Source organism: Pristiophorus japonicus, chromosome 5 (genome assembly GCF_044704955.1).
Source record: "Pristiophorus japonicus isolate sPriJap1 chromosome 5, sPriJap1.hap1, whole genome shotgun sequence".
Taxonomy (NCBI): domain Eukaryota; kingdom Metazoa; phylum Chordata; class Chondrichthyes; family Pristiophoridae; genus Pristiophorus; species Pristiophorus japonicus.
In genome coordinates, this window is record NC_091981.1 from 33,219,995 (window position 1) to 33,247,249 (window position 27,255).

General features: G+C 46.0%; 1 protein-coding gene across 5 annotated transcripts in view; it reads right to left on the minus strand.

Moving 5' to 3' along the window:
• LOC139264276 (pleckstrin homology domain-containing family G member 4B) overlaps positions 1 to 24,799 on the minus strand; it is a 240,405-nt gene extending 215,606 nt beyond the window's left edge. For all 5 annotated transcript variants that reach the window (XM_070880482.1, XM_070880479.1, XM_070880481.1 and 2 more), the window contains exon 1: positions 24,533 to 24,799. In XM_070880482.1, the coding sequence (XP_070736583.1) occupies positions 24,533 to 24,619 (87 nt within the window). In that variant the 5' untranslated portion in view covers positions 24,620 to 24,799. The remainder of the gene's footprint in view (positions 1 to 24,532) is intronic.
• Between the last annotated feature and the right edge of the window lie 2,456 nt (positions 24,800 to 27,255).

The window sequence follows — 27,255 nt, forward strand, 5'->3', positions numbered from 1 at the left end:
TCTCATTTAAAAACAAAACTATTCCTAACTATCTGTCACTGACATTTCCTAAAACATTCGAGATTGTCCCTTGTGGTTAGAGGCTACATTATATCTAATATCTAATTACACTAATGATGTGTCAGTGCATGGCACATATTATGCAATATGCCATTTAACAAGTTGTCTAATATGATAAGTATATAGATTGAATTTTATCCCATCTGTGTCATGGTAAAAATGTAATCGTGCTGCATTGCACCAAAGCAATGAACTTTACAGTAAAGAAACTACTCTGCTAACCTTGTCTCTTGTAATCCAACCTTTTGGACCAATTCCTCTGTTGTATAATGGGGCTATTGTACAATACACAGTTGACGGGAGGCTGAATCCCTTCAAACTGCTCCATAAACCTAGATACAAGAGGCCGATACCTACATGCTCACTGATGTCTCTCATTCCTCTCTTGAGCTCATATTTTTTTTACAGGAACCGCTGGCCAGAGACACAGGGAACTGAGATTTTTTTGAAGAATCCGTACTGTATTGACACCATGATATTCCTCCACGATGATATTGCACAACGGGCAATTATCTGTGAACACACCTGCCAGATCACCATTTTAAATATTTAGCAGTAACGGGAAATTCAGAGGAATACGGTTCCTTTGAGCTGGACCGATATCATGTGCACAAAAGCAAAATACTGTGAATGCTGGAAATCTGAAGTAAAGACAGAAAATGCTGGAAATACTCAGCAGGTCGGGCAGCATCTGTGGAGAGAAAAACAGAGTTAACGATTCAGGTCGATGACCTTTTGTCAAAACTCATGTGCCATCATGTTGGAGATGGACAGATTTTTGAAAGATAAGCAAGTCAAGGGTTATGGGGAGAAGGCAGGGAAGTGGAGTTGAGGCCAGGATCGGATCAGCCATGATCTTATTGAATGGCGGAGCAGGCTCGAGGGGCTGTATGACCAACTCCTACTCCTAATTCTTATGTTCTTATGTCCTTATCATGTCAGATATCATTTATACTGGGGCTGCTGTGGTACTGCGCCGGTGCAGGGGGTTTCACTGCACCAGCTCTGTTCGTGTAGTTTTCTTAAAGTATGTTAGTCTGAGATGAAAAACTCTCCAGCATCAATCACGGGGCTGGCAGAACTGACCTTAAAAGAACTTACTCTAATTTTCAAAACAATTAATATGAAGAGGGCATTGATTACCTCAGCTAACTGGGTAGCACTCTCGCTCTGAGTCGGGAGGTTGTGAGTTCAGGCTCCACTCCGGAGATTGGGCATGTAATTGAGAGCAGTACTGAGAGAGTGCTGCACTTGTTGGCGGTGCCGTCTTTTGGACGAGTCCTTAAACTGAGGCCCTGTCCTCCCTCTCAAATGGATGTAAAAGATCCCATGACACCACACAAAGAAGAGTAGGGGAGTTCTCCCCAGTTTCCTGGCTGGCATATATACCTCAAGCAACATCACTAAAATCAGATTATCTGATAGTTATCTCATTGCTGCTTACGAGCTCTTTCTGTGAGTCGATTCCCACAAGGTACTCACACTCCACATCCGGCTGCAATATGACGGGAGACCCTTGAATTGCCACAGAATTTCAGCCCTGTTATTTATTTTTTAATTTTTAAAAAAGTTGCACGACTTATTCTCCAACAAAAATTAAAATGCAAACAAGAAAAAGGCTGCAGTGTTCACAAATTCCCAAAGTTCATCTGCCTTATTTGAAAAGCACAACTGGAGCGTGACCTGACGCGGTCGGATGCTTTGCTCTTTTCCAGCTGACTTCAAATGGCCCAATTAGGATTCTGAATTCAGTTTGGTTCTCAGCTTGTTGTATAGCAGTTCTCCTGTGGCCAATTCGCCCATGTGCTCTCTGAAAACAGTTACAACTGATGATGAGTGTGCGAAAGGCCTGGAGGCCTACTATGAACTCAAAACACCTCTGCATGCTACGTCGAATCGTAAAGGAGGCTGTTCGACCCATCGTGCCTGTGCCGACTTTTTGAAAGAGCTGCCCAATTAGTCCCACTGCTCCTGCTCGTTCACCATAGCCCTACAAATGTTTTATTTGCAAATAGAGATCCAATTCCCTTTTGAAAGTTACTGCTTCCTCCACCCTTTCAGGCAGTGCATTCCAGATCATAACAACTCACTGCCTAAAAGAAATTTCTCCTCATCTCCCCTCTGGTCCTTTTACCAATTACCGGACTCCCGTTATTGATTTAGGTTGAAAAGTACACCATTGTGAACCATTTTCCACACCGCCTTCAATGAAAAATTTAAAGGAATCAGGATCCTCCCACTCTCTGAGCATTCCCAGTTGGTAAAACAGAAGAACCAGGTGTTACACTCTACCCTAACTCAGCCCGAAACTCTCTCATTTCTCCGTGCAGTGGCAATGATTTACGAGTTGAAATACTATAGTGTAGAAGAGGCACACCTGTGAAATCAGAACAACATGTGCCAGCCTGAGCACGGGATCATTTACTGAATGTGCACTATTGTTACAGTGCCCACTGGCATGTTTCCTTCTCTGACTAATGTACCTTGGCACACTGTAAAACCTATCATTAACAAAAAATAAAGTTAATCTCAACTTATGAAGTGATTAAAGCATTGAACTCGTTTGATCCATTCAAATTATTGGAAGCACAGTTGACTGTAGCAACGATGGAGAACTTGCGGGAGGATGCTGTGTGACATTCCCTTCAATCTGCAATGTGCACCTCAGTTACAAACAGATGCGAGAAAACATTAGCCCATTTTAGATTTGCCTGAAATGATCCAAAAACCCAGGGGCCAAAATTGCCCCTTTTTATAGCCCCGTTAATGTCTCCGGGGGGCGCTAATGGGGTGCAATGGAATTATCGCCCAGGCGGGGTAGGTGGGGGGGGGGGGTGGGGGAGGGTGGCGCTAGTGCCTCAAGTTAAATTGCCCTGGAGGTTCAGAGGCGCTGTGCCAGTAGAGCCGCAACCCGCTATTAGCGCCCCGGGCCAGCACTCACCCGGCGATGATGTCATCATCATGCGCGCTGACCCCCTTGGCCCAGTGGATCATGTCCCTGGTGGCCCAATGGCTGGCCACTAAAGGGCCTGCAGAGTTCGCAGCGGCCCTCCCCTTTAAATGAAGGGGAGGGGCATTGTAACGCATCAGCACTACGCGGAGCATCCACATAGCGCTGGCGACATCAGCGCGGCGCTGGACTCAGTGCCCCGTTGCCGCCCCTCCAAGGAAGCGGAGTGCCAGAGACAGCATCGGGGGTGACACTTCCGGGCCGGGCGATAAAAATCCCGGCCCCGGCCCCCAATCAGGACGAAGAGCAATTTCGCTCCACTGATCTCTATGACCTATCTAATACTAGTGTCAGCCATGGCTCAGTGGTAGCACCCTTGCCTCAGAGTCAGTAGGTTGTGAATTCAAGTCCCTCTCTGGGAAGTTCATCACAACATCCAGGAACAACACTCACTGCATCTGTAACCAATATTTGACACACAAGGCCTTGGTTTTCAAATCTTATCAATAAAAACAACAACTTGTATTTATATAGCGCCATTAACATATTAAAAGTTCCTAATACGTTTCACAGGAGCGATATCAAACAAAATATGACACGGAGCCACAGAGGGAGATATTAGGACAGGTGGCCAAAGGCTTGGTCAAAGGGATTATGTTTTAAGGAGGGGTTTAAAGGAGGAGAGAGAGAGAGAAGTAGAGAGGCGGAGAGGTATGGGGAGGGAATTCCAGAGTATCGGGCCTAGACGGCTGAAGGTGCGACCATCAATGGTGGGGCAAAAGGAGTAAGGGATGTACAAGAGGCCAGGGGTGGAGGAATGCAGCGATCTCTGAGGGTTACAGAGATAGGTAGGGCGAGGCCATGGAGGGATTTGAACACGAGGGTGACAATTTTAAAATCGAGGCGTTAGAGGACTCGTTTATTACTGTTAATGTTGCAAGCAAAAAATCTAGGCCATACGGTGAGTGTACATCAACAATCCATGAGATGGGTATAGGTAAAGCTACCCCTATCATACTGCAGTGTGACTTCATTCAATCAACAGCTGTCTAATTGAATGTTCAGCTCACATTACAAAAGTCTCTACAAAAACAAAGCCTGCCCTAGAAACAGTTTTGGATAACTAGAAACAGGGAGCTAAAAGAACATCCGGAGACACGGAGTAGGGTGGAAGAGGGGGAAGTGCGGGGGATGGGGAGGTGGTGACGGTGTGAATTATTTTTAAATTTTCTCCCTTTGTATCTCCTGTCCAGGAGGAGCTGATTTCTGCTGAGGTAGAATTCTACAGCTCTCACTACCTCACCTAAATGGCCATGCTTCATCTGTGCTATTTGACTCCAGGAAGCATCACAACTGAGCCCAATCATGTGTTCACGATCTGCAACCTATGAAATGCCAGCACGGCCCATAGAGTGATATGGCCTCCTTCTGTTTTGTGTGGCTCTTCAGCCCATCGTGCCTGTGCCAGCTCTTTGAAAGAGCCATACAATTAGTCCCACTCTCCTGCTCTTTCCCCATAGTCCGACATGGCGAGGAAGGACGGGAACCCTGACAGTTTTATCCCCCAACCCTAGCTCAGGGGCAGTGAGGTCCAATTGCTTCAGTGTCCCCACTCCAATTCTGGCCGAGAACAGCGACCACTGTCCAAATCAGATGTCTAACCTGACGTATACCGTTTTATCAACACACGCAAGTGTATTCACCAAGTCATAGACTGGGAGTGCTCCAAATATCACAGCATAGCAACTAACTGGCAGATGTAACAAGGACTGCAGAGTATATGAAAAGAGCATCGGTATGAAAAGAGCTGAACTACCAAGGGTGAATGAAAACTACTCGCTGGTATTCTTCTTGCATTTCATAAATAAAGTTGCTTGGAAGTGTTAATCTGTCAAATTATTGGATTGTGAACAAATGTTGTACCTATGTGGGAATGAGCCTTGGCTCAGTGGTAGCATTCCCACCTCTGAGTCGGAAGATTATGGGTTCAATACCCACTCCAGGCAGACCCGGCGAGTAGACCATCCTTCCCAGGCCCCCGCCACCCATCGTATCTGGACGTTCTATCTGGTAGGGAGGTGCGAGTCACATAAACATGGTCTTAATTATGGAAACAACCCAGGGCATGGCCTGCTCGCTGTAAAACCAGCGGAAGAAATGGGTTGATGTGGGTGCCACTGGGCACTGAAGAGAAGGCGGCGAATGCGAGAGCACAGCACACGGTTGCACTTAATCCAGCACTAGTCTTCTTAGGCAGTCCCCTCGGAGTCGAGGATGACTTGCTTCCGCACTAAAATGAGTTCTAAGATGACTAATGAGTCCTATGCGGGATCTATAGACTTTGTCACAGGTGGTTGAAGGGACGGGTGTGTGGTTTTTCATACACTCCTTCCGCTGTTTGTACTTGGCTTCCACATGCTCCCAACGAAGAAACATCAACGTGTTCAGCACCTTCACGAACTCTTCTCCTCCACTTTGAGCGGTCGGTAGGGATGTTACATTTTTTTCATAGAGGCTTTGAGGGCGCCGTGCTGTGACTGAGCTCAGAGTAGAGTACTGCATTGTTAACGGGTCATTTTACCAGTCTGCGGCTCTGGTGCGAGGTTTTGGGCGCCCGATACACAGCCCGCTCGATTTATCATCAGATACTTGCACTGCGCCAGGAGTGCGATTTCAGAAAATGACTATGATCAGCCTGAGAAAACGGTACATGAGAATGTGAAACAGTAACACCTGTCCTTTACTTGACCATGCATCTCTTGCTAGAGCTCTATCTGTACAAGCAGAACCATGACTAAGTGAACCTTGCAATCTTTAAGGCATTTAAGAAAAGCTCCAGCAGAGCAGAAAAATGCATGCCAAAACAAGACATTCTTATTGTTCACTTATTCCAAAATATTACAACAAATGAAAACGCCAACAGTCAGTTGGAACAGTGCATTCTCAGCATACTCCGTACACTGAGTGACATGCATAGATCAGTCAACGAAGCAGCAGTCCAAGGATTAAACCATGTTCAGCATCGAGTCAGGATAAGGCAGAGTCTTTGGATATACTGCTCATTCATTGAGCTGGATCCTTACTCAACACCCAACTACACCCAATTAGAACATTTTTGGAAACCATCTGAAGTTGGTCAAAATCAGCACTAGGTAGAGAAAGAAAGAAAGAACTTGCATTTATATAGCAGCTTTCATGACCTCAGGACGTCCCAAAGTGCGTCACAATCAATTACGTACTTCTTGAAGTGTAGTAAAACACCGGTCGCTCTTAAAAAAAGAAGAGGAGAAATGCCCATGCACGCACACATGGAGCGAAATTATGGGCTGGATTTTTGGATTTGATGATTTCGGGGCGGTAATGGCGGCGGGACAGTAAGGTTTGCGCCCTGGAACAGTTTGCACCTCAGTCATCAAAATTGGGCAGCTGGGCCCTGAGTCTGGGGTGCAGCGCTAAGGGAGGAAAATCCTGAGCTAAAGCGCCGGGCCGGGAGCGCTCTGAGAGACGCCTGGGAGAAAAATAAAACCTGAAAAAAACCCACAAAAACATTCCTAATAAATAGCCCACGCCACTACAATATAAATGGCAAAAAAAATGAAAAGCAGAAACAATCACACTTACCTTGGGACTGCATTACTTACCTCTCTGGAGTCGGTATAGTTGGACCGCCCGATGTCCCAGGCGTTCACTGCGGGGTGTGCGGGTTGGGCAGGAGTCAAAAAGAGCAGAGTGTCACAACCAGGGGCGGTGCACACCAGCGCAGCTCTTCGGGGCGGTGCTGCTCCACGCCATCGCAAAACCGGCCCCGATAACCCTCGCGGGGCACTGGAGACTAACCGTCCCCCCAGCAGACCTCACCGCCGCCAATGGCGAAAAACTGCAAAATCTGCCCCCATGTCAATCTCGATGTACAGGAGCTGCCTCACTTGATGAACCCAAGACTGAGTGATACATTGGTATTCTCATTATCCTTGCCTGGTGGTGTATTTCCTGTCTATTTTCCCTATAGATTCGGGTAATCACTCGACCCTCCTCATCCCAGAAAATCTCTGGATTTTTTGTTCAGAAGGTCAGCGAACCGTCCCATTTCTAAATTTGTCATCATTGTGCCCATTTTATGCCAGGAAGATTGGGTGCGACATTTCTATGCCTCGATCTCTTTCCCTTATCCCCTCCAACTTACTACCTCTCTCACCACTTTCAAAAGCCTCTTCAAAACCTCTTTGGTGAGTTCCACAAACCTTGCTGTGCAAAGCACCCTCGGATGTTCGGTTACATTAAAGGCTCTATGGAAATTGTTGTGATTTTTGATGCAGTCCATATATTCAACAAATGTTTCTTCTGTCTGAGACTGTTTAGCTGCAAAATCAAAGTTCTTGTATTGTCGAACTACATATCTTAGCCATCACCCCGTGCAAAGATAACAACCGTAGCAGTTTACTGTCCATAAAGGAATCGTCTAGAGAGGAAGCTGTTTTCAGACAGTTAAACAAAACAGATATTCTCTGATTTCTGGCTTACCCAGGTCACTATTTACTATGGGAATTGACCATTCCTGTACAGCAGATCTATTTTTTTGGTTTGCATTTTTGACGGACATGTTTGCCTTTCAAGATAACAGATGTTAACACTGGGGAATGCAAAACTTTCACACTTGGGATAGCCAATCCCAGTGTCCGGCATCGAACATGCCCTAGTCTGTATAGAGCACAGGCCAAATACTTTGCAACAGTATATTTCAAGCCCAAACCTCAGAAGGGCAGCTCTTCAGCATCATCATCGGTCGACTGTTGCCAGAGCTCCTGTGACTCTCCTCTACTAGATGTTTCAGACTGTCCATGGTTGCTCCTTCATTGACTTGTTCCGTCTTTCAGATGAGACATTAAACCAAGACCCCGTCTGCTCTATCAAGTGGACGTAAAAGATCCCATGGCACTATTTCGAAGAAGAACAGGGGAGTTATCCCGGGTGTCTTGGCCAATATTTATCCCTCGATTAGCATTACAAAAACAGATTATCTGGTCATTATCACATTGCTGTTTGTGGGAGCTTGCTTGTGCGCAAATTGGCTGCCGTGTTTCCCACATTACAACAGTGACTATACTTCAAAAGTACTTCATTGTCTGTAAAGCACTTTGAGGCGTCCGGTGGTCATGAAAGGCGCTATATAAATCCAAGTCTTTCTTTTTCCTGTAGCTGTGTCATGGCTTGGTGGTTGTGGGCACCTCTGGCTAATTCAAGGATCAGCTCATCCTCGTTTTGATGGTTTTTCCTCCCTTGAAAGTCCCATTAAGCCTCCTCCACATCCGCCCAAAGCTGTTGGCACTTTCGGGAGGTGATCAGCTTACTGTTGGCTCTGGGAGTTGACCAGTCACAGGCCTGCGGTCGTGGGTTTCAACACCTGACCTGACCCCTGACCTGACACCTGGGCAGCCCTTACTCCATCAGTATGGCACTTCCATTTCCTATACCAGCCATTCCTGTAACTCGAATAAGATGACAATTGGTGCTAAACGTACCAAACATTTGGTGGTTTTGTTCTGGAACAGTATTAAGACTACCCACACCTCAGTCAGGCCCCTTAGAGCCTGCAGAGAAAAGAGAATCTATCTGGGCTGACTTTAAACTGGGGCCCAATGGTGAAAGGACAGTGCTGAGATTCACAATGCAACTAATGCCTGGATTTAATTTGTAAATAACTTCTTGCAGACGCCTGTTGTAAAAATTTAAAAGGCACAGACTTATTCCTGAAAATTCTCAAGTTCTTATGATTATGAAGGTATTTTAACCAATTTTTTTCAGTTTTACATTTTCTAAAGGTCTTTTCAACATGGAATTTACTCCTTCATTCCGAATTAAAGGGAACACCAATCACACGAGTGAGTAGCCCCAAGCCCTACATTTAAAGCTATAGAATAGATTTGTCTGGTAAATGAGACTGCACAGAGACAGTCATACTTCAACACAAAATTGCTGTTCAGCTTAATGCAGGGCTTATAATCATTCTAGTTTCGTTTCTTTGTTCAATGTCAACTTAATAGAACTTAAAAGCTGCTTTCGCACCTGGTAGTTTAGCTGGCTTTGCAACCCTGTCGATTCTATTTACAGGACGCATGGTTTGTTGGGCTATTGTTTCGTCACAGAGACACATGGGGCCCAAAATTGGTGGCCTTACTGTCCACTGCCGGCGAGTTTTTTGAGCGGTCGCCCCTCAGTGCCATTTTCGTGGAGGTCTCCCGCCGGCGGGAGGGGAGTACCGCCCGCTGACGGCCGCTGGCGCGCACGGCGCGTAAGTGACCTCCCGCCCGCCGAGCTGCCAGATTGGTGCAGGCAGGAGTTGGCGGCAGCAGGGGGAAGGACCGTTGCGTGAAGGCCGGTCTAACCCCAACGGTAAGTAAGAAGACCTGCAAAAAAAAAAGGCTAGTGAACTTGTTTTATACCAGCGATTTATATGTATGAGGTCCCCTGAAGGTCTTGCAGTGTTTTTTTGGTGAAAATTTTTATTATGATGTGCTTCCCCCCACCCGATTCAATCCTCAGCGGCACTTGGGCGTGAATCGCATTTGCCGCAAAGATTGGGAGCTCCCGTCCGCTGCCACCCAGATTCACGGCGTAAGTCAGTTTTTTGCCGCCGGGCGGTCTTTCAAGAACTTTTTTTTTTTACAAAACTCCCACCCAAAGTACCGTCAAGTATCTCGGCGGTTCCCAGCGGTACTCCCCTCCCGCCAATGAGAGGCCTCCACCGAAAATGGCACTGAGGAGAGACCGCCCAAAAAACTCGCAGGCAGCAGTGGGCAGTGCGGCCACAAAGTTCGGGCCACATGAGTCTCTGTGACGAAACAATAGCCCAACAAACCATGCGTCCTGTAAATAGAATTGACAGGTTGCAAAGCCAGCTAAGCTACCAGGTGCGAAAGCAGCTTTTAAGTTCTATTAAGTTGACATTGAACAAAGAAACAAAACTAGAGTGATTTTAAGTACTTGAGCAGAACTTGGCTTCCACCAAGTTCGGGCCCCAAGTCACAGGTATAGAAAGAGTGCGTGAATATAAGCTGGTATGTGTAACAATTGTTCTATGGGCGCAGGTTTTAAAAGAAAGAAAGCAAAGACTTGAATTTATATAGCGCCTTTCACAACCATCGGACGTCTCAAAGAATTTTACAGCCAATAAAGTACTTTTGGAGTGTAGTCACTGTTGTAATGTAGGAAAGACAGCAGCCAATTTGCACACAAGCAAGCTCCAGTCCCTGGAGTGGGACTTGAACCCACAACCTTCTGACTGACACCCACTGAGCCACGGCTGACTTTAGAGGGACTCGCACAGCAGGTAACTTCTGAACTTAAAGCAAAATGCTGCCGATGCTGCAAACCAGAAAGAGAACCAGCAAAACGCTGGAAATACTCAGCAAGTCAGGTGACATCTGAGGGGAGAGGAAGATACCCACTTCTGAATGAAGTCTGCAACTGTTTCTGAGCACACAAACCACGTTTGTTTAAGTACAGTTGGGTCCTGTTTTAAGTCAGCTGTGACTCAGTGGTCACACTCTCGCCTCTCAGTCAGCAGGTCGCGGATTTAAGCCCGACTCCAGATACTTGAGCTCAAAATCTGGGCCGACACTCCAGTGCAGTACTAAGGGAGTGCTGCACTGTCAAAAGTGCCATCTTTTGGATGAGAGCTTAAACCGAGGCCACGACTTCCCTCTCAGATGGACGTAAACGATCCCACGGCACTTTCTGAAGAAGAGCAGGGGAGTTGTCTCTGCTGTCCTGGGGCCAATATTTATCCCTCAACCGACCTCACTAAAACAGATTATCTGGTCATTATCACACTGCTGTTTGTGGGAGCTTGCTGTGTGCAAATTGGCTGCCGCGTTTCCCACATTACAACAGGGACTACACTTCAAAAAGTACTTAATTGGCTGTAAAGTGCTTTGCAACATCCTGAGGTCGTGAAAAACGCTATATAAATGCAACTCTTTCTTTCTTTCCTGTCATATGATACAGCTCTGGATAGACAAAATTTTAGATTTACAGCCGGATTTTAGATAAGATTAAGTAGGCATATCTAATAGAAGGGTCGTTCTAGTACTGTGCTTTAGTTGTTATTAACAGGGACAATACGGAACTTATCACGGAGTTACCATTTCAAACAACTTCTCCAGAATGATGTCCCATCCGCCCTACCTTGGTCGAAATGCAGTACATCAAGTCAGATGATATTGCTGTCATCGGAGGTTCTACAATCCACCTACAGAGGTGATTTCTGAAGGCACTTCCCTATCTTAGTCACCGGTGAGTTGGGCCCTTCAGCCTGCCCATGCAACCACTGAAGCATTTGTTTTCACCATCTGGCCTTCTCCTGTCACTGGAGAAAGGAACGACAGCTGAACGAGTGACTTACAGCAACTGCGATGTGCAGAGTCTCTCTCTCTGCAATATAAAGGGAGTGAGCTCCACAGTACTGGGTCTGTGGGGCAAGTGATTCTGTACCAATAGCTTATTGAAAAAGCAATGGCTCTTTAAAAGATATAATTGAAAGCAGCATTGCAATATTGACAGACTGAGAATTAAAACCTTCTGAGATTTCTGGACTTCTCTAATTCTGGCCTCTTCCATATTCTTTCATTTCCATCGCTCAACCATTGATGGCTGTGTCTTCAGCTGCCTAAGCCCTAAGGTCTGGAACTCCCTCCCTAAACCTCTCTCCTTCTTTGCTTCTCTCTCTTCCTTTATGGCACTCCTTAGAACCTACCTCTTTGACCAAGGTTTTGGTCACCTGTCCTAATATCTCTTTATGTGGCTACATGTCAAATGTTGTCTGATAACACTCCTGTGAAGCACCAAGGGATGTTTTGCTACATTAATGGTGCTGAATAAATGCAAGTTGTTGTAGAGACTAATGTCAACGTCCTACTCCTCAAACACACTAGTAGCCCACATTGCATCCGGAGTTATAAGTGCTGCTGTATATGTTCAAAAGAAAACAGGCAACCTCTCAACGCCCTCACGTAATCCAAAATCCATCAGAGAACTTCACTGGTTATGCCCGCTTCTTATCGCAGACCTGGAGAGGCAAATATCCTACAGGCAAGACTTGAATGGCTTGTTTCCAGATTGGATTCTGACAGTTAATGATAGTTTTCTGTCAGAACACTCAGTCTGGTATTAATAACTGAATTTACAAGGCCCTTCTTAAGAGGAAAAACACGACGATAACTTCCGGCCGTGAGGGTCATATTCCACTATTTGCATTCAGCTGAAAGCTTTGCACAATTAAACTTGTTGAGACTTGGTGACAGGCCCTTTGCAGATGCTTCGAATAAGCCAAACTAATGACCAGTGGGAGCATACAGCCTAAACGTGACTACATCTGACCTAAGAGCATGAGCTTCCTCTGTAGTCAACAGCTGGATAAACAAATGACAAAGAATATGACTTGGTCTCCATTCTTTGAGGACAGTCTCCACGTATCAGTGAAATAATCATTGTAAAACAGCTTGCAGAAACAAGCTGGACTCCATCTCTGGTCATACAGCAACCCCTCTTAGCTCGGTAACTAGGTTTTACTGCGCTGTTCCAGGGAGGTAAAACAGCCAGAGGGATGATCGCTAACAGTACAATGCGGAATGGCATGCAATGCAGCACTGCTAATCATAGAATCTCACAGCACAGAATGAGGCCATTTAGCCTATCGTGACTGTGCCGGCTCTTTGAAAGAGCTAGCCAATTAGTCCCATGCACTTTCCCCATAGCCCTGCAAATTACTGGCACTAAAGTATCACCATGGGAGCAGTGTTTGCTCCTATAGTGGATTAGGTACAGTGTTAGTGGCACAGGTTCCCGACACACGGTTCACGTGCAGTCAGCACCTGCCCCAGAATAAACCTTTCACATCCGCTAAGGGCAGAGATCAGGAAACCAGAGATATTGTTTCCCCACTGCCACTATCACGCGTCTTGAGCAATATAATAGGCAAGTTTTTAAGCTTAATGAACCCTTTACAGGTCAGCCGTTGGCAGCCTCTAATCTGGCTGCAGCACTGTCGTGTAAAATAGAGGCCATCCCATCTGCAGAGGAACAGCGAACCATGTCAGCAGGTGATCTCTCCCCAGCTCCATCGGAGTCAGGAGATGTTAATGTGCTTTTACTTCACTTCTTGGCTAAGAAATCGGTTACCTCTTTCAAGCCGACGGTTGTGACTGGGTGAAAGTGAAGAATGGGACACAGAACATCGTGTGACTCAACAAGTCTGTGCCTAACATACTGCCCATCAATTCAACACAGCAGATCTTAGTAAAGCAAAACCCAAGGATAAGAGACCGGTTCAGGTACAACGTCCGAAATCTGGAATCCTCGGGACCGAATCCATTCCGGTTTTTGGGTTTTTCCGGATTTCGGACACGAAAATCAATAGTCTGACATCCGGAATCCTCGAGCAAATCCATGCCGGATTTTGAGCGGCGAGGTTTGAATTCCAGCACAGATTCGGTCGAGGATTCCGGATTCCAGACTTGAATTTCTTGTCTGAAAACCGGAATCCTCGACTGAATCCATGCTGCATTTTGGGTTTTACCTCAGAAATGTCTGGTTTTCGGACAATAATTCCAGATTCCGGACGACTCCATCAGCCATGCGCAAAATATCCGGTTTTCGGACAATTCCGGTTTTCGGAGTCCTGGATTTGGGGCATTGCACCTGTATCATGTATGAGACCAAACTAGAGTAGGTGAAACCTCACCTGGACCAGCCACATAAATACCGTGGCTACGAGAGCAGGTCAGAGGCTGAGAATTCTGTGGTGAGTGGCTCACCTCATGACTCCCCAAAGCCTTTCCACCATCTACAATACAAAAGTCAGGAGTGTCGTGGAATACTTTTCATTGCCTGGATGGGTGTAGCTGCATCACTCAAGAAGCTCGACACCATCTAGTCAGCTTGATCCACACCCTATCCCATCACCTTAAATAGCCACTCCCTCCACCATCGGCACCGCACGGCTTCAGTGTATACCATTCATATGATGCACTGCAGCAACTTGCCACGGATTCTTCGACAGCATCTCCCAAACAAACCCACCACCTCGAAGGACAAGACCGCCGCCTTCTTCTTCTTCTTCTTAGGCAGTCCCTCGTATCGAGGATGACTTGCATCCACCAAAAAGGGATGAGTTTACAGGTGTTTCAATAAAGGACCTAATATTCCAGGTCCCGAACTGCATATTAAAGGATGGAAGATGCCGGTGCGTGGATTTTTTAAATGTCTGATGGCCGTTGCACACCAGCCACCACATGGGCTTGACAGAGCCAGATCTCGGTCCAGTGGCAAGGATTTAATCAAGACGACTGGAGACCTGCTCTGCTGCACGGACCTAGTGCGCGCACATATCACAGTGTGGGCTGGCCCATGCTGCCCCTGGGCCCTCACCTCTTCTGGGTCCCGAACTCACGCCTCTCCTGGGGCCCGATCACGTTGCTCTACAATCTCGCGCCACTCTTTCGCCCCGACCTCGCCGCTCACGCTGTACTTGCCCACGCTACAATCATGCTACCCACTGAGCCACAGCTGACACACGAGTCTCAAAGAAGGAGCTGGTCAATTTGAAACTTCTTAAGGCGCCGCTGAACCTGGAAAAGGCAGATCATCACAATTCCATCTTTCTAAGCCATTCCATCTACTCTCTCCCCCTTCAATCTCTTGAGTGAGAAAAGAAAGATAAAGCAGTTTCGATTAAAATCAGCTTCCCCAGTGATAAGAAATTCAAAAAGGAAAGAGACACTGTCAGTATTTAAAAGAATCAGAGTGGTTCTTAAGAGTTATACTTTGTCCACTCGCAGAGTTAGATTATAGACTGTGTCCTGTAAATATAGACGGATTATACAGCTGCTATTTATTTACATGTATCATCTTTTGTTAAGCGTCTCCTTTTTCCTTGAGTGTCGGGTGAAGACAAGACCAGCAGGTGAGCGGGAACTCCATCACCTCCAAGTTCCCCTCCAGGTCACACACCATCCTGACTTGGGCATATATCGATGTTCCTTCATCAACACCGGTTCAAAAATCCTGGAACTCCCTACCGAAGAGCACTGTGGGAGTACTTTCATCACACGGACTGCAGCGGTTCAAGAAGGCGGCTCAGCACCACCTGCTCAAGACCAACTAGGGGATGGGCAATAAATACTGGCCTTTCCAGCGACGCCTACATCCCAGAAATCAATTTTAACACGTCGTAATTTCTTGTACTAACACTAATTAAAGTTAGGCCAGTGGCATTAACAATGACGCAAGGCATCTGCAACCCCCACAGCAAGCTGACAAATAAACTGAAGGCTACAAGCTTGAGCTTGGTGCTAAGATTTTAGCTACACAGAGGCAGGCTCTATTTTGGGGATAGGGAGGGGATCATTTGCAAGCAGCTCAGGCAATGCATATTTGCTGTATTCATTTCTCTCTTCATTTGCCCTTCAATAGCCACATTCTGCTCAGCAAGGAATAGGAGTGAGACAAAAATATTTAAAGATAGAGTAGATAATAATAAAAGATGATAATAACAGGGTAGATCGGGTGAAACAGTTTCCGCTGGTGAGAGGGTCAGTAACCAGAAGACACAGATTTAAGATCATGGGCAAAAAAAAGCCAGGGGGAGATAAGGAGAATGTATTTTTACGCAACGAGTTATGATGTCCTGGAATGCACTGCCCGAAAGGGTGGTGGAAGCAGATTCAATAATAACTTTCAAGAGGGAATTGGATATATCGTAAAATAAAACATTTGCTGGGCTATGGGGAAAAGCAGAGGGTTGGGACAAATTTGTAGCTCTTTGAGAGCCGGCACAGGCACGATAGGCCGAATGGTCTCCTTCTGTACTTTAAGATTCTATGAAACATAAAAGATTCAGCTAGCCAAGTGTTATAACGGGAAATATTTTTAAAGAAGACAGGTATGTAAAACAAATGTCCATATTATAGAAAATAAGAGATAAATAGTTGATTTCCAGGTGAAACAGCAATTTACTTGTACTTCTTTCAATTTAGTATACTATATTCGCTGCTCACGATGTGGTCTCCTCTACATTGGGGAGACCAACCGCAGGTTGGATGACCACTTTGTGGAACATCTCCGTTCAGTCTGTAAGCACAACCCCGAGCTTCCGGTCACCTATCACTTTAATTCTCCACTCCACTCCCACTCTGATATCTCCGTTCTCGGTCTCCTGCACTGTTCCAATGAAACTCAACGCAAGCTCAAGGAACAGCACCTCATCTTTCGTTTAGGCACTTTACAGCCTTCTGGACTCAACATCGAGTTCAACAATTTCAGACCATAACCTCTGCCCATATTTTGCTCACTTTCCTCCTTTTTCTTAACACCCCCCCACTCCCCCAACCCACCCCTGATCTTATGTATTTTTTTTCTCTCTCTGTTTCCCATGGCAGCTGATAATTATTCCACTATTCCAGCCTTATCTAGACTCATCTTTTTCTAACTTCTGCCATTACCATTTCAAATTGCCCCATCATCCCTTTTGTCTCTCAAATCTCTCCTGCCTTCCACTCGATCACAGACCTTCCCTATTGTTCTTCCTCCTTTCAGTGCTCCTTAAGAGTCTATAAATTTCAAAATTTCGCCAGTTCTGACAAAGGGTCATCGAGCTGAAACGTTAACTCTGCTTTCTCTCGACAGATGCGGCCTGACCCACTGAGATTTCCAGCATTTTCTGTTTTTATTTCAGATTCCAACATCCGCAGTATTTTACTTTTGTAAATGAATAGTTGAGTTGTTTAAATTTGGGGTTTGTATGTATACGAAGGGACTGTGGAAAATTCACCTAGACACATCCTGGCCTAACACTTTGCGTTCTATGTACACCTCACTGATTTAATTTCAGCCACAGAAATAGTCCTGAAAAAGCCATCCGCACTGCAAAAGCTGACTTTTCGTATTGTTTAAATGTAGGTGATAACTCATTGCTTAAACTCATCACTGTTTGATTGAGTAATCATCTGTTATAGTGGGGCTGCTTTATAGCATGGGAGAGAATGGAGAGTGTGAAGGAGATGTTATGGATGACAAATATAATCATGTTTTGCTGTAGAAAGACACCAACCGCCAAACTCATCTTCATGTTCAAATCCCTCTGTGGCCTCACCCTCTTCTCTCTGTAACCTTCTCCACTCCTACAACCCGCCAAAAATTCTAGCCACTTGTGCACCCCCACTTCCTTCACCCTACCATTGGCTGCCATGTTGTCAGCCATCTAGGCCTTAAGCTCTGGAATTCCCTCCCTAAACCTCCTTGCCTCCTCTCCCTCCAACTTTACGTCACTCCTTAAAACCTAACTCTTTGACCATCATCATAGGCAGTCCCTCGAAATCGAGGAAGACTTGCTTCTAACTCTAAAAGTGAGTTCTTAGGTGACTGAATATGGGAATTATAGTCTCTGTCACAGGTGGGGCAGATAGTGGTTGAAGGAAAGGGTGGGTGGAGGGTCTGGTTTGCCGCACGCTCCTTCCGCTGCCTGCGCTTGCTTTCTGCATGCTCTCCGGGACGAGACTCAAGGTGCTCAGTGCAACGGCCACTCCACGTTAAAAGAACTCGCACACAGGCATCTTCCACCCTTCCAAATGAAGTTCGGGACATGGAACGTCAGGACCCTCATGGACAACTCTTCGACCAAGCTTTTGGTCACCCGACCCAATATCTCCTAATGTGGCTTGGTGTCAAATTTTGTCCGATTGCACTCTTGTGAATCACCTTGGGACATTTTACTTTGTTAAAGGCTATATAAATGTATATTGTTGTACTGGAGCATCCACAAATGAAGGCCGAGGCCTCATTTCCAACAGGCCTCAAGCAGCCATCTCTCGCCGTTCTTACCGTGACAGTGACTGGCACGATTTGAATTTCTCCCCCAAATCTTCAAACCAACATTCCCATCTGCCTGTTCTATTGGAAGTTAAATTTTTTATGGGCACTACTCAAAGAGCAGGAGAGTTTTTCCAGTGTCCTGGCCAACAAGGCTCTATTTTGTGTGGCTGAGATTCAACCAATGATGTTCGTACAGATCACAAAGTGTTGGGCCAGGACATGCCTGGGTGATTTTGCCAACATTCCTCCAATCAATCAACACCACCTAAAACAGATGAACTGGGCTGATTGCTGTCTGTGGGATCTCACTGTGCACAAATTGGCTACGTAATGACAGCTGGTGGACCTCAAAATATCAACTGTGTATGTGAAGCACAGTGAGACATGTCCAGTAGATGTAATGAGATGTTATAGAAATGCAAGTCTTTGTTCAGTTTACATGGCTCAGACCAGCCCCACACTGTGCAATTATATAGGTTGCTAAAAATGGAAATAGAACTGTCCATGAACATTAGCCAGTGCATCTCTGAAAGCAGAATTCACTGAATCCAACATCATTTTCTACTAATACATTTAGCATTGAAAAGTTGTGTTGATTTGACAGATGTGCAGAGCGGAACTCATAAAATATTTATATATATGCTGATTAGTGAGAGATTGGGGAGAGATTCGGGTCATTTGCGCCTCCCATTAGTGCCCCCGGGGGAAATTCCATGGGAGTTTAGCGCCGCTGGTAACCGGTAGCGCCTCGCTCTGCTGTGCCAGCGATGACAACGTCACATCGTGCGCAATGACCCATTTTTGCCCCAGAGCGAAAATTCAGGAGTGCCCCCTGAAGCTGCACCGGGCAATGCCAGCGACAGCTTCGGGAGGTGCGTAGGCTGCTCGGGGGGGCACTAGTTAAAGGAGAGGTGACGCTTTAAGAAAACAATCATCCGACTTACCGGCCACGGCCCATTGAACGCTGGATCGCTGGGTTTGTGCCGCGATCTTGCAGCCCGGCACTCCGCTTGAGGGCCCCTTGAGAGTCTGCAGCTTGGCCCTCCCCTTTAATGAAGGGGAGGGCCCTTTCTATGCGGCACGCTATGTGTTCCACCACGTAGCGTTGCGCCCCTTTCAGATTCCTTTGGCCTCACAGAGCGAGTGGAGCACGTTATTTTGCACTCCATTGCTCTCGGAGGCGGTAACCCCAATTTAGGTCACGGGGTGGGACCTCCACGCCTGGCACAGGAAATCCCGTCTTGCGGCTGTTACTGTCCCCAAACGGGGTGCTACGCAATTTCCCCCCCCCCCCCCGCAATATCTCTTACAGGTGGAATTATGAGTCGTGATGCAAGGTAATGTAATGATGTTGAACTCATTGCAGTAAGTATTTGGTCCATCACAGCTGGTGAAACAAGCAGTGGTATCAACATAGGAACAGGGGTAGGCCATTAAGCCGCTCGAGCCTGTTCCAGCATTCAATTAGATCATAGCTGATCTGTATCGTAACTCCATCTACCCACCTTGGTTCCATAACCGTTAATACTGTTGCCTAACAAAAATCTATCAATGTCAATTTTGAAATTTTCAATTGGCCCCCAGCCTCAACAGCTTTTTGGGAAAGAGAGTTCCAGATTTCCACTACCCTTTGTGTGAAAAAGTGCTTCCTAACACCATCCCTGAATGGTCGAGCTCTAATTTTATGGTTATGTCCCCTTGTTCTGGATTCCCCCACCAGAAGAAATAGTTTCTCTCAATCTATCCTACCAAATAACATGAGAATGTATGACAATTTAAGTTAATCGCCCAATTAAAATGATGGCCAAAGGCGGAATGCATTAATTTTATATTCATTGAATTAAACTCATTAAAACATTTTTGAAGGCAAGTTTAAACCTGTAAACAGTCCACTTCAGGTGAACCTGAAATGATTACTTCATTCATTTAATGTTGATAGAGATCCCATCACTTTCTTCCACTGCCTTTGACATAATGAAAGAACAAACTTACATTTCTATAGCGCCTTTCACAAACTCAGGACGACCCAAAGTGCTTTCCAGCCAATGAAGTCCTTTTGGAGTGCAGTCACTGTTGTAATGTAAGGAAACGCGGCAGCCAATTTGTGCACAGCAAGGTCCCACAAACAGCAATGTGATAATGACCAGATTCAAACCGTATTTGAAATGTAGTCACTGTTGTAATCTAGGAAATTGTAAACAGCATTCTGCAGTTGATCAGGCCACAGACTGCCAGTTTGGACAGTGAATCACACTTTGATCGCAAAGCTTTTTCATATTCTCTTCGAAGTAATACAGAGACTGACAGAAAATGTCGGGGGAGAGTCCTCCAGCGGTCCCTTTAAGGCACCTCAACGCTCAGAGAAATGCAACTAGTTCACACTGTGCCTGCTTCACCCATTTAGCCTTGAATGTTGCAATCGGGACACTCAAGCAACCCTAGGATCCCTCTTTCCACACGCCAGCAGCCTCTCGCCTGTCTGTGGGCGGGTGTTCTGGTCGCCCATTTAAAGGCCAGCCGGAAAGTTGATTCAGGCGGGCAGGTGGTCGGCACAAGGTCCCCGCCAGACTTTCCACTGTCGGTCACTTGTTTGTTCAGGCGAGAACCGGGGCAGCCGGCAGTTGTAAGTCTCTCCCACTGAGTGAGACATTACTCATATCACATTACACAGCAGGCTTAGAAACCCAACTTACTGAAGAGAGAAAAGTCGCAGCGAGAGATAATTTAAGGCTTCTAGATATGAGAAAGCACACGGTTCGCACACATTCAACTGTACAGTGTGTCAAACAATTATGCCGCACTGTTGTGTGTGTGGCCCATTACACGGCCAATGAAAACAGTGATTTCTTTGTCTTAAGTTTTTCCAAAGCCAATTGGGCCTCTCTCAAACTTTGATGTTGTTTAGTATTTTGTAAGTCCCATAGTTGCTGAAAGTGAGCTGTCTTGTTCTCCTGATTTACTATCCACTCACGTACAGTGTACGAAAGAGATGTTTTTTTTCCTCGCTTTTGCAAACAGTTCTCTTTTAATTCCACACACGGGTAAATCAAACTGAGTCACATGTCAATCTTACACTTAGTGCCTGTTTATGTAGTTTGGATCTTGGGGGTGCAATGCTTATAACCTGGCTCCATGCTCAACCGTCCCTCTTAACCTGTACACTCAATTGCACCCAGGTTACAGCTAGCAATTTCTTTTTAAAGAGGTTTTTACATTGCCGTTTGTTTAGTTCGGTCTCCAAGAGACTGCATCTGACATTTCCGCTGCTCAATTCAGCTCTCTGATCCCAATGACAGAATTATTTGGTGGTGTAAAGGCAGAAAGCTTTTTTATGGATGTTAATCTCCTTGAACGCAATTAAGCCAAGTGTCTGTGTAAAAACGTCTTTACAAAATGGTAAACTGAGTGTACCTCAGCCTGCGGATCTGCAGTAAACAGAACAATGCAGTAACACTCATACATTGAAGAAGTTGGACAGGAGGGAAGAAAGTCTTCAAAGTGATCATTTAAATCAAATCGAGTGTGCTACAGCTATTGGCATCAGTTGGAGCTTGGACTCTCCACAGTAAACACTGTACAAAAAGCACTTCTGAGAAATGGTGTGTGCAGATCAAAATCAAATCCTGGAGCGATTTCAGTGCCCACACCTCCAACCAAGATTACGAACTCTTCAGCATTTACTGGAACCCGTGGGGTCTGTAAGAAGAGATGTGTCCTGCCGGGGAATAGTTAAAATTTCATCCAGCATTCGCCATACTGGCACGCCTGACACCATCGGTAAATTAAACGAGCCAAGAGATGATTTGCCTTGTGCCCAGAGCAATGCAGCAATGTACAGGGCAATTTGCTGCCCCTGGATTTCACATTGCTGTCCTGTACAGATCTTGTCCAACTCGCTCAGAGAGGCCGGAAATGAAAGGGTGACCACAACTGCGCATGTGTAGATGTCTGTTGCCACTGGTAGAGGGAGTGAATTGGCTGACACCGGCAGCAAGCACATGCAGGATTGATTGGGTTCAAGATAAATTTGCCAATTGGATGCAAATAAAATCCCCAAATAAGGCCCCAAAAATACAAAAAACTTGTCTCAAAAGAGATAAAGAGAGGGCAAGAGGCATACTCACCTCTGTTAGAAGAAGAGAGGAACGTTTATATACATACATGTATTTTTTTTTTATTCATTCTTTGGATTTGGGCATTGCTGACAAGGCCGATATTTATTGCCCATCCCTAGTTGGCCTTAAGAAGGTGGTGAAATAGAGTTGAGATACAGCTCAGCTATGGCATTGAATGGCAGAGCAGGCTTGAGGAGCTGAATGGCCTCTCCTTGTTCCTATGTAACAGGCACAAAGATATAACAGCCTCCTCCTGTGCCTAATATCAGGCTTGAGGGGCCGAGTGGTCTCCTCCTATACAAATGTAACATGCTCAAGGGGTTGAATGACCTACTCTTGTGCCTATGCATCAGGCTTGAGGGGCCGAATAGTCTTCTCCGCGTGCATATGTAACAGGCTTAAGGCACTGAATGACCTACTCTTATGCAGATGTAACAGTCTGGAGGAGCTGAATGGCCTCCTCCTGTGCCTATGTAATAGACCCAAGGAGCTGAATGGCCTCCTCCTATGCCTGTGTGGACCAGTATCCATGTGCCAGCTCCTGCTGTTTACATATTTTTAAATTCTCATCCTTGTGTTTGCATTCTCCATTGCCTCACCCATCAATATCTCTGTAACCTCCTCCATCCCTACAACCCTCGGAGCTCACTGTGCCCCTCCTATTCTGGTCTCTTGTACTTCCCCGACTTCCTTCGCCCCACCACTGGTGGCCGGGCCTTCAGCTGCCTCGGCCGTAAGCTCGGGAATGCCCTCCCTAAACCTCTCAACCACTCCTTCCTCCTCTAAGACACTCCTTAAAACCTACCTCATTGACCAAGCTTTTGGTCACCTATCTTAATATCTTCTTATGTGGTTTTGTGCTAACTTTCTGCTTGACAACGTTCCTGTGAAGTGCCTTGGGATGTTTTGCTACATTAACGGTGCTATATAAATCATCATCATCATACGCAGTCCCTCGAAGCAAGGATGATTTGCTTCCACGCCAAAAAGGGATGAGCTCACAGGTGTTTCAATGAAAAACCTAATATTCCAGATCCCGAACTACACCAAGATGCCTGTGCTTGGATTTTTTTAATGTGTGGTGGCCGTTACACACCAGCCACCACACGGGCTTGACAGAGCCAGGTCTTGGTCCAGTGGCAAGGATTACCCCAGACGACTGGAGACCAGCTCTGCTGCACGGACCGAGCGCGCACACATATCGCAGTGTGGGCTGGTCCATGCTGCCCCTGGGCCCTTGCTCCTTCTGGGCCCCAGACTCACACCTCTCCTGGTCCCCGGTCACTTCCATCTACAAACTCTTGCTCCTTCGCCCCTCCTGCTGTGCCTGCCCGCACTGCAATCAGCGACCTGACTTCGCAGCCGTCGCCCTCCTGCAGTGGTATGCCGCCGCACGCTGCTCCCTCTAATGCAGCCTTTCAATCACAGTAAATCCTCTTCAATTGAGTGTAAATGTACCCTAACACTCACTCTGATTTATTTTCCAGACCAAACCTTAATATGTAGAAAGTCTTTGGCATCAAAAGAGATGGCAGTTCCTGGGACTGGTACATCTTCATCCAGAGCGCCACAGTAAGTGACATTCGTTCTTACGGCAATTGCTATATAAATGCAAGTTGTTGTTGTTGTATACAAAGGGCGAGGGGTTCAGCTGATGATACCGGTCTCCCAGAATCAAAACTAAAGCACGGCCAGTACACAACAGAGTTCAGAGACTGCAGTGGCCAGATTAAATATCTGGAGTCAAGACAAGCCTGCAAGTCAATAACCATTAAAAAGTCTGTCATCTTTTTGTGCTTTGAGTCAACTCCCACTTTATGGCAGCTGTGTCCAAACATACTTTGGTTGCTCTTCCTGACTTTGGTTTAGTTTACTTTAAGTTAATTTGAGTGGAGGAACCCGGGGAGGAGCTCGTCCTTGGGTACTCCGGGAATTCTTTCAGTTCAGCTCGCCAGTCAGAATTCACTGGGGAAAAGCATCTCGCTGCCAAGCACAAACACAAACAGCAGTCTCTTAAAAGTGTCCGATTGCCCGCAAACACACAACTGACTTTAACCCTCGCCTCACCCCGTGGTTTGATTCTGCAGGAAAGAAAGCGCCAAAAGAACATACACTGAATTTATTAAAGGTATTCTTTTTTTAAAAAACAGTAAGCAAAGTGCGAAGTTGTCCTAAGACATGCTTCCCCCAGTCGACAAGACACACGTTTCATTTGCCATTCTACTCATGAGACTGTAGTGGAGATATAGTTTATACTGTGAGCCGGGAGGTACAAGTGTGAGCAGAGCGATGCTTAAATAGGCAAGGAAGGGATTTGGTTAACAAGATCGCCCGAAATAATGCATTTATCTTTGTTCCTTTTGATAAAGCTGTTCCAACATTCGATAGCAGCACTGTGCATTGTCACAAAGCAATAAACACCAAACAAAGGAAAATTAACAACTTCACTCACTTGATCATCTGTTGTCGAGATTACTATTGAGAACACCAGACACTTGCAGCTTTCAAGTTATCTTTGCTATCATACTATTATTCCACATACCTTTATACTCAAATGGTTATCAGCTCTGGTCTTTGGCGCTGCAGATCTGTGAGTCATGTTAAACAGGTTCAGTACCCAAAGCCACATAACAACATAAAATCCACTGCATGTTCTGTTCCAGTATCCTTCTCATTTCCAGTTGCAAAAATCTCCTGTCATTTCTCTAGTTGCTCTCTGTCTCTCTCTTTTAAGTTTTCCACCTACAAGAACATAAACACCCCCTATTGAACAGAGCGACACATGACTCTCAAGAACTAGAGTTGAACTGTGTTGGGAGGAAACTGGAAGACTGAGAGTTTGAGAGCCAGCCCCGGCACTCCTGAGCTCTCTCATTATGCATACTGATGTAACTTCCTCCTCTTATTCTCAAACTTTTTAAACAATCAATGCAACCTTGCCCAGCAGGCAGCCAAAGCTCATCCCTGCCACACAAAAGGGATCACAGCCTGCTTTAGTCACGGAGGGCATTCTTGCAGCAAGATTTGGCTGCATTCCATATTACACTTTTTAACAAAATGATAAACAACAATAACTTGCATTTATATCATATTAAAACTTCCTAGGGCGCTTCACAGGAGCATTAATTTACAATATTTGAAGCGTTATTTTAAAAATTTGGCACTGAGCTTCATAAGGAGATATTAAGACAGGTGACCAAAACTGGTCACAGAGGTATGTTTTAAGGAGTGTCTTAAAGGAGGAGAGAGAGGTGGAGAGATTCAGGGAAGGAATTCCAGAGTTTAGGGCCAAGGCAGCTGAAAGCACAGGTGCCAATGGTAGAGCAATTAAAATCGGGGTTGTGCTAGATGCCAGAATTGGAGGAGCGCAGAGATCTCAGATAGTTGCAGAGCTGGAGGAGGTTACAGAGATAGGGAGAGGCCATGGATGGATTTGAACACAAGGATGAGACGTTTAAAATTGAGATGTTGCCAAACCGGGAGCCAATGTGGGTCAGCGAGCACAGGGGTGATGGGTGAACGGGGCTTAATGAGAGTTAGGATACGAGCAGCAGAGTTTTGGATGAGCTGAAGTTTATGGAGGGTGGAAGATGGGAAGCCAGCAGAAAAGTATTGGAATAGTCAAGTCTAAAGGTAACAAAGGCATGGGTGAATGTTTCAGCGACAGATGAGCTGAGGCAGGGTCAGAGAGGGACAGATGATGTTACAGAGGTGGAATTAGGCAGTCATTTTGAGGGAATGGATATGTGGTCAGAAGCCCATCTCAGGGTCAAATAGGATGCAAAGGTTACAAATGATCTGGTTCCACCTCAGACTGTGGCCGGGGAGAGGGATGGTGTCGGTGGCTAGAGCACGGCGTTTGTGGCAGGAACATAGATTTGATCAACTTCGTAAGAAGGGGACCAAGCTGGGAGCCTGGGAAATGCCGACTTATCTAATCTGAAGACCGAGTTGGGAACTGCACAGATTAGCAGGCCGAATCTGGAGGCTGAAGATGGGCAGCAGATGTCCCCTGGGAGCAAAATAGAGGTGGTCCTCCAAAGCTGCTTTGGTTGACCTCAGAATAATAGTGAGGGCTTCACTACTGGCTGTTTTCCCTCCTCTAACACCTGCCATGGCAACCACTGCCTTTAGTGGGATTTAGTCACCAATGTCCAAGTGGCAGCTACTACTGGCTGGAGGACACGGGAAACAGAATGAAAAGTAATGTGGAGTGAAGTGTCAAGAGTACAGCGAACGCCAAAATGGTGCTTGTAGAAGCTGCACTTTATCAGTGCTTCAACTCTCAGCTTGATGATAATGGAGATGTAGGAGCACCCAGAGGAAAGGTTTATTATATTCAGATGAATATGTAATAATAGGATTTACTAAAACAAAGAAAGAACTTCAGCTAGAAATTGGTTTGTCCCAGAAAATGGGCGTGGGGTTTGCAATTCGGGAACAACCTATGCTTGTTCAAAGTAATGCAGGCATCAGTCTAACTTCATGCTGCCTGATGATTGACATGATTGTGGTATTGAGCCCAGTGCTGAACGTGCTGCTGAGTGGCTGAACGCTCAGCAGAGACCCCAAGTTCTTACGAGGCTAGGACTAATTAAAGCTAGCTTGCATGTCTTAAAGACAGTCTGCACCTCTTAAAGAGGGGGGGGTAGTTCTGGGTGCATTCTGTCTGCAGCAGGTTAGTCAATCGGCTGGGGAACAGAGTCAGAGCAGCAAAAAGTACTACAGGTGTCACATCAGAGGAGACATGCTCTCTCTGATGCAGCACTGAAGGCCTTGGTACAGGAGATGAACACGAGAGACAGAGGTCCTGTTTCCACAGGGGCGAGCAGGCCCACCAGGAAAATGCGGAAAAGGCAATGGGAGCAGATAGCCAACGTGCTGAATGCCAACAGTGTAGCCCTGAGAACCTGGACGCAGTGCAGGAGAAGTTTCAAAAACCTCACACGAGTCGTCAAGGTCAGTGAATTCATCTTCAAATGCCATACCCCACCATCTGCACCACTAGCCTCACACACTGTTCAATGCACCACACCCCCATCACTCACCTACCAACAATCTCTACCAAACACAACTCATACCTCACCTTCAGAGCTTCATCTCACACATTTACCTCAGCTGCAAGCCCCACAGCCACATCTCACACAGCTTACACACACGTTCAGCTATTCAACCATAACAGGCATATCGCATAACACATTGCAACACATTCACTGACACACTTCCTTTTCTCTTGCAGGACAAGGTGGCACACAACCTGAGGCA